The 8,446-nt window shown below is 36.4% G+C and overlaps 1 protein-coding gene across 1 annotated transcript; it reads right to left on the bottom strand.

Moving 5' to 3' along the window:
- Positions 1-1,023: 1,023 nt before the first annotated feature.
- Positions 1,024-8,318, bottom strand: LOC121857159 (immunoglobulin-binding protein 1-like). Its single transcript, XM_042353054.1, has 6 exons — positions 8,200-8,318; positions 4,983-5,339; positions 4,234-4,406; positions 3,406-3,522; positions 3,112-3,225; positions 1,024-1,518 (listed from the first exon to the last, which is right to left on the bottom strand). The coding sequence occupies exons 1-6, from the start codon at positions 8,305-8,307 to the stop codon at positions 1,308-1,310; spliced, it is 1,080 nt and encodes a 359-aa protein (XP_042208988.1). The 5' UTR covers positions 8,308-8,318; the 3' UTR covers positions 1,024-1,307.
- Positions 8,319-8,446: the final 128 nt, after the last annotated feature.

Raw genomic sequence — 8,446 nt, 5'->3', positions numbered from 1 at the left:
GGTGAGTGTTGTTTAAAATGATGGAACAATGATAGAATAGGATCTGCAGCTAACTGGATAACCTGTAGTAGAAATGTGTGCCTGTAATCCAGTTGGTTGCCAATCGATACCGGATGAAAAAGTGTTAATCTATAGACCCAAGAGGCTTACTTTATCTTGTGGCATGTACAACCCCAAAATGATCACAACCCTTTAGATGACAACCATGACCACCAGTCCCTAAATTTAATACTGTATTAGAAACCCTAAAATGACCACTAAAATTATCACCAGAACCCCTAAAATGAGAATGAATTTAATGCTAGAAAACAAGTTCAGGATGAAGGACCTGTGGTGAAAAGTAGAAAATGGATATTTGCTGTCTGTAAGAATGGTATTGGCAGTAATTTATAAATGTACAGTGAGTATAGAAAGTGGGTACACAAAAAGTGTGGTGGTGTAAATAATACTCTGCTGGATGATGCAACTCTAAGTGTGTTATACGTGCAGGTAATTATGCAGTCCTAGCAAGGCTGGTAAAGCTTAATATTGGTGCTTTATCACAGAACTGTGTTGATAAGTTCTGTTACCTGAGTGACATGACCAGTACGTACTGGAGATGGTGCGGAAGCTAACTCTTATCACCATAGTCAAGTGTAAGAACATTTGGGGCTGTTCTATTGACAGGTAAGAAACAGTGGTGTGAATTGTGATGTTGTGTGACAACATATACGATGAAGGTGCTAAGTATTCAAATTTTAAATGAAATAGTGAAATGGATGTGTGTGTGTGATGTTGACACCCCTGTTCTGAAGCTGGAGTGAGGCCAGTGAAGAAAAGTAAGTAGGCTTAGATGGTTCAGCATGTGAACCAACTGGATCAGGTGCTGGGAGTTTATTTATGAGGGAAGAATAACATGGGGAGAGGTTGTAAGAAATTACCTCTGAGATACGAACCAGACAAGAGAAGCTGCAATAGTCTTTACAGCTTGGAGATGACTATAACACGTAATAATGTACACTGAATGGCAATAAGTATGTAAAGTTTGATGTTTCACTTTATTTTCTACTCTGTTACACAAGTAACTTGATAACTGAGACATCAGATTTATGGTAAATTTAAAATGCATTATCAAATCATAGACAAATCATAGTCTGAACAACAAAGATTTTGAAGAAAAAATATTCATGTTTAATTGGTTTATAAGCTACCCCTTTTACTTTTGTTGTTAGAATGAAAAAATCAAGAGATGACAAAATACTGTCATCCATAAGCAGATTGCAAACATTGAAAACATCTTTTGAGAGAAGCAGAGTAATAGTCATTCCTCAGCTTCTGTTATAAGTATTGCCCCATCCTCTTTTGTGAGTGTCCCGCCACTCATCCCATTCTCTATCTCGTTCTAGTTTTTCTGGGTTATCTTGCTCCTCTGCCTTTTCTTTGGCTTCCTCCTCTTGTTCTTCAGCATTTTTCTCTGACTCCAGACCAAATGTAGTGCGGTCCTGATGGCAATTCTGACTTTTAGTTGGATCAGGAAACCTGAAATAAAAAAAATGCATGTAGATAGAGATGCCAAGTACTGTACTGTACATATATATACTAACTGAACAATGAAAATGCTAAATCTACCTATCTATTTATATCTAATAAACATTAACCCCTCATACATGAGGCCCTTTCATTGCTGAATAAAGTCGTCTGGTGTTGGTCAAATTAACAGCAAAATGGTGTTCTTGCAGTGAAAGGGTTAAGAGCATTAAACACACCTGGCTGCTGGGTGATTCGCCATAACCTAAGCCCTGAGGTTGAAGTGCTGGCCTTGGAAGGGTTAAATTAGAAAAAAAGTAACATTTCCGTAAAAAAAGGAGGCTACAGAAAATAGGTGATTCTGGAACATCACCCGGGCTCGATTGTCGGACATTCTGGAACGTCACCTGGGGCCTAAGGGTTAATGCCTTGGTCCACACTGAATGTATAGTTTCCTATGCTCACCTCACTCTTATACACTGTACTGTCTTATTCTTTACATCTACTTATTAAATCTTAGATTCATCCACTTTTTATATTTTCATATCACATTCCATCTCAATACATTCACACAAGTTTATAATTTATCTAATACACCTGTATTGTCTTCACCAGCTTGTTCATCTTCATTCTATCCACTCTTCTACAACCATTTGTTCTCAGCAAACTGGGACAAGATTAGAGATGAGCTCCATGGCTAGTTAACAGTCCTCCACACCAACATTCTCAGGCATATCAGGGAGATGTAAAGACCATAATTGTTTTCCCACAAAGCTGTAGCTGTCTTGTTTGGGCCAATCTAAGCCTCCTTTCATGGTCTGCAGAGTGGAGCATGAGGACTCTGGTACTGAGTTAACTGTTGGTTGAGGTACATAGGTCACCCTTCAATAGATAACCACCCCAAAGAGTGTGTTTGACAGTTCCTTTGATTACCCACCTTGTGAAGAGAAGACCACAAAACAAGAATAAGACACCAGAGGAATTGCCACAGGTCAAATCAACATCCCTGATAACAATTAACTTTGCTAAGGCCGTAATGATCCAGGTGTTGATGTCAGTATACTAACCCAAACCAAGACAAACCTAATAGGTCGTATGCCAATTATCTCTAAAAGACCTTCACTATCAGGGTGGCTGGGTTATGGAATGAAGCTTCTCACTGCTACTATGGATGTTGTTAGGCTGAAGAACAAGCACAATATGAACGTTGTTGCTGCTGCTCCTCACTGGCACCAACATCTTACACTAATCTTAAATCTGATGAACAGAATTGTACCTTACCATTACCACTCCATCATGTGATTTGTAAGTCATCAGACAGAATGAGAATTGAACTTGACTCTCTGGGGTTTGATTTCAGCATGCTGTACTTAAAGGATATTAGCCAAAATTAAGTCTTTTTAACTCCTTCACTATGGGGATGCCACTTTTAATTTTATTTGGCTAACACTTGATTTTATTCAGCTCAGAGACGACCATGTACACAATTGGTTAAACTCAAAACTAAAATAGAGTACTGTACTCCTTAATCATATACTTGAAAAATACTCATAAATTAACACTCCAGCCACATTACCGAACAGAACATACTTAAAAGTCACCTACCAGCCATCTCTGACGCGTTGGTCATAAAACTCTTCCACTGTCATGGATGGAAGACTTGGGTATCCCAGACCAAACACATTATTTTGTATTGTATCTCTGGTAATAAGGATTGGCCTGTGTGAGAGTAGTACAAGTAATACAGATATTAACATCTTGGTAATACAAACACCAATTAGATTAACTTCATACTTTTAAAACAGTCAACAAAACAAATGCAACCAATACAATGATTATTAATATGTAGACAGTACAGTATATGAAAAACCAGACAAGAGGGTACAGTATAGTGCATACTTCAGTGGTTTCGCCTTGGGGATTTGCTGTGGGTCTGGGAGTGTTCCTTTCTTCCTCATGGCTTCCATCTCCAGCAGCATTGTGCGTTCCATTGTCAAGCTATCCAATTCTTCTAAACTGTAGTTACACATACAGGTATAAATAAAAGCCATATCATCAAGACTAAAATATTAATAATCATAAAAAATAATAACAATATTATTAATTTTCCAGTTATTCAGTGGACTATCTCCATTCTGTGGCACGATCACTGTTCCTGTGAATCAGTGTAAAGGGCTACAAAGCCAGGTGAACCAAAGTTTATGAGGCAGCCTGGTCTACTGAATGTTGTAAGTGCAGGAACAGCATCCTTCTCTCACCACCACCACTACTGAGAAATAAATGCTGTACTTTCAGAACTGCCAGCTGGGACTGTACAGTAGCATGGTGCTAACCATAACCAAGAACAGAAGCTGTCCCCTGAGGGCAAATTATGAGTCATTTATGAATTTTCACTAAGAACACCCATTGAATTCTCAAACCAACAATCAAATATGACACTTTTTGAAACTATATTACTGTACAGTATACAGTTAGAGGAAACTGGCTGAATTTGTCCCTCTCGTGGCTATTGACACCTACAGATGGGCTCTAATGACCTCAGCTTTGATTCTTGCTAAATAGGTCAATCTCTATAGAATAAGACAGGAGAGCCACTTTTAACAGGAAGCCAATAAAAATTTGACCTTAAATCTCACATTATTTATGTGAATGACCTGCTTAGTAAAAAAAAAGTACTTCATAACATACACAGAATAAACTTACAGTATTACACCAAGAGCCACTTACCTTTCATAAATAAATTTCTTAACCATAGTAATATAATATTTTCTTAAAGTATCTTCATCATAACTTGGGTTATCAAGAGCTTTCTTAAGATTAACCAGCAGATCTCCTATAGCTTTCTTCTCTTTAAATCTTCGTATTTTCTCTTCCCGTTGTTTGACCATTATTTGAAGTTCCTACCAAGAAGAAAATCTTACATTAACTAAGGGAAAATCTTAATATCCCATTACATGAACAGTGGCATGTGAATGGTCAGTAATAATAATAATAATGATACAACAAATGAATGTTCCAACAGTGTATATTGTAATCATAATAAAAGTCCTTAACTTGACTTTGACTTGAACATAAATATACTTAGACAGTTTTTTTTACTTATGTGTAATTCAGCTGTCACTTCGCCTGAGAAGAGGAGAGTAGATGGAGATGACTGAGGTTGCAAGAAAATATTACATGTGGCTCACAGTGGTGTGTATTGCTATACATTTTCTTATCTGAGTAAAATTTTTTTTAGGTAATACAGTACACAGTATTATGTATATTTTTTGGCCCCTGGTCCCTAACTCCGACTTACATAGAAACCCGTGTCATGATGCATCACTACTGTCCTATCATTTAAGTGAGGTAGAACAATATTAGCAGTCACAGGGTTCACACAATAACATTCCAGACCTCTTCCTTCCCACACTCAACAAAAACATTGGTCAATCATTTTAAACCTGAACCATCAACAATGCCTGGGTTATCCTTACCTCTGGGGATGGCATTCCTTTTTTGACAGAAGCTTTGGGTACATTATTTCTATCTGACTCAGCTTCATTTGAATCATCTTCCTCACTTTGATCATTAGGTAACTTAGCGTCTGTGAGCTCGTACTGTTTACAACGCTTTACAAAGTCCCTGTAATATATGTCTGCCAGTCGAAGAACTTCCAAACGATTAAAGTCTGTACGCTTGACAGAGAGGGATCCCAGAAGAACTGGCAACAAGAGGAATTTGATAGAAGACGTAGGGAGTTCATCAAGTACTTCATTACGGCTGAAAACTCCAAGTTCTGACACCAACACTGTTGTTTTAATTAAACCATCTATACCTTCTCTAATCTTAACCTGGAAGAAAAAACACAGTTAATCACAATCCTTAGATTAGAAATATTTGTAAAATAAAAAAAACGATTAAATAAGTTGAGGGAAACAGCTCAGTATGTTTCAGGAATTAAGAAGGATCAGTCTTGTTGACAATACAGTAGCAAATGTAAGTGTTCATAGGGAACAAGAGTGGTGTCTCCCAGGGTAATCACTCCAAATACCTGTACAACACATAGTAATTTAAACACGCTTGGGACCAGAATTGAACCAAATTCAGGAATTTTCTGAGTTTTGTAAATAAAATACCAATAATATGGTGCACTGTAGTGTACACAGAGTATTAAATAAAGCATACGAACAAGTGGCCGAGGCTATATACAGGACCGTCCTGATAAGACAAGACATGACATGTCTTGCAGAACGGTCCTGTATATAGCCACTTCCATGAACAAGTTGCTAAAGAAGATGATAAATTATTATAGCCCATAATTATAGTTTCAGTCATCCCTCTATTTAGATATACAAATTAACCTAACCTATATCTAACCTAACCGGGGGACAGACCCCCCCAAAAAATTCCCTGGATCACCGAAACGATAATACCATAAAAATACGGTATAAAACTAACCATTATACCGTATGGCATCACAAAAATTGTGACCAGGTCCCAGGTTGCTGATCAGACTTTCTGCCACATTTACACACAATTACTGGGTCTCAGTAGTTTCTCTTACTTTGACAACACCACATACACATATCGTTTCTCACTCTTGATCTTTTTTGGGGGGGATTTCTTTATGGTTCTTTATATTACTATTATTATTATTTTATGTTTCATTTCCCAATTTAGGGTGAACCTGATTTCTCTGTGATCACTGTTACCTAGTTCTTCCCCTACTGTGATATCTCTGATAATATTTTCTTTATTTTTTAATACTAGGTCTAATATATTGTCACCTCTAGTAGGTTCTGTAATTAGTTGTTTAAAAAAATTGTCCTGTACTGCGTCTAGGAAGTCATCAGATTCATAGTCACCTACAATGTTGCCCAAGTCAATATTTCTGAAGTTGAAATCCCCCATAATTCACAGGTTGTTGTATTTTGCTGCCCTTCTTATTTCCTGCCATATGGGCTGAGCTGCTTCTTTCCCAAGACTTGGTGGCCTGTAAATAACTCCCATAATTAGTTTTTCTCTTCCTTCCGCAATTTCTACCCATACAGACTCGTTCTCTATTTCACCCTTTATTGAATTATTAATACAACATTTTAATGTATCCCTGAAGAAGAGTGTGACCCCTTCCTACCTTCTCTGCCCTTGTGAAAAATAGTTCTTGCTCGCCAGATTCATCCAAGTTTCGGTAAAATCAAATGTGATTGGTTGAAAAATTTTTGCGTGATATCGATACCTCATTGGTTACAACTGGATGAAATCAGTCAACATTGGGTATGCTTGATGCACAGATAACATCTCCTCACAGAGATGAAGACTTAAAACTACGTAAAATCAATTAAATTAATTGTGTTGCTATTATCCATTTCCGCCCTGTATTTATTGGGTTCAAAATGCTCAGAATAGCGAAATCTAAATGTTTCAGTAGTTTATAACTTTCGGGCACACTATGTCCTAAAGTAAAATAATAAATGTTTTAATTATTATTGTTATTATAATTATTATTAAAATTATTATTATTACATTTTCGCTTCCCAGGCCCCGATGTGAGTCAGTGACCTGTACCCGGGTGGGCTAATCGATGTGTGTGTATATATATATATGTATATATATGGTAAATTTGCATTGTCACACCGTTCACTTTTAGCAAGTAAAAAAAATATTTTTCTATTGTATTTGTGTGTGTGTTTAGACCGAATATGACCTTCATTTTTGGAGGAAATTAGCCGTTTTTTTTTGCGATTTTTTTTTCGTTTGACGTTTTCCGAAAAAAAGTAGCTAAACGACTAAAAAATATACAAAAACACTAGAAAAACAAAAACCTAACCTAACCTAACTTAACTGACTCTGACCATATGATGGAATTACCTATTTCTTACCTTATTGGCCTGGTTCTTGTTCGTCGTTGCATTCTGGGATTCTTACCCAACGCCACATATGTTGGTCTTTGCGATATTTACATTCAGTCTTGTTATTAGTACACTTTACTGAGGTTGGAAGAACACCATACAATTGAAAAAATGCTATAGTTTCTACGTTTTTTTCCAAAAACTCGCAATCAGCTCCGTATACTTTAAGTGACATCTATCGCAGACTTCCATGATCGGAACTGAACTTGAATTTCAAAATATGAAACCCAAAATAGAACTCGATTTTAATTGGGCCAAATATACTCTGAATTAAACCCAAAATCATTTTAATTGGTTCCAAAAGCAAAAACGCTTTTGATTGGCTGTGTGACGTGTACGGTTACGCTTGCGCGTGATGATTTATGAAGGAGACGAGAGAGACACGCAGTGTTGGGTGAGAGGGAGACAATAATGGCGGGAGGTTAATGAAGAAAATAGACATTTTTTGGAAAAGATATCTCCGTTATTATACATTTCCGCCAGTAATGTAATAGATGAAAATTATCTTATAATTGGACGTCTTATTCGAATATAATAATAGATTAGTGGTAGGAATGAACGGTGTGTAAACGCAATAATACCATATATATATATATATATATATATATATATATATATATATATATATATATATATATATATATATATATATATATATATATATATATAAAGCCGTGGCGGAGTTATATATTTACCCCAAGATTCAAATGGATTAACTATAGCTCGTTAAGCCAGCCTCCCTCACAACTCACTAACAAGTAACAACCACCAAATGACGCTCCTATATTTAAGTAACACAAACCTGTAGACTATCTGAGTTTGTGGGTAGGTCAGATTTGTCTATTTCGTCGTGTATTTTCAGGCATTTGTCAAAGAGAAGAGAGACACTGGGGTGCTCCTCCTCGGCCATGGTGATAAACAACCAGCCTAACATTTATTATGGATACGTATTTATTTTTATATATTTACATACTTTAGTTTAATTAAACATATTTAATAAAAACGGCAATATATTCTAAAATCTGAAGTAAAATTTGTCTATAAAGTAC

This window comes from Homarus americanus, unplaced genomic scaffold (assembly GCF_018991925.1).
Source record: "Homarus americanus isolate GMGI-L3 unplaced genomic scaffold, GMGI_Hamer_2.0 scaffold20465, whole genome shotgun sequence".
In the NCBI taxonomy this organism is placed as follows: Eukaryota; Metazoa; Arthropoda; class Malacostraca; order Decapoda; family Nephropidae; genus Homarus; species Homarus americanus.
This window is presented reverse-complemented; position numbering and strand designations above follow the sequence as displayed.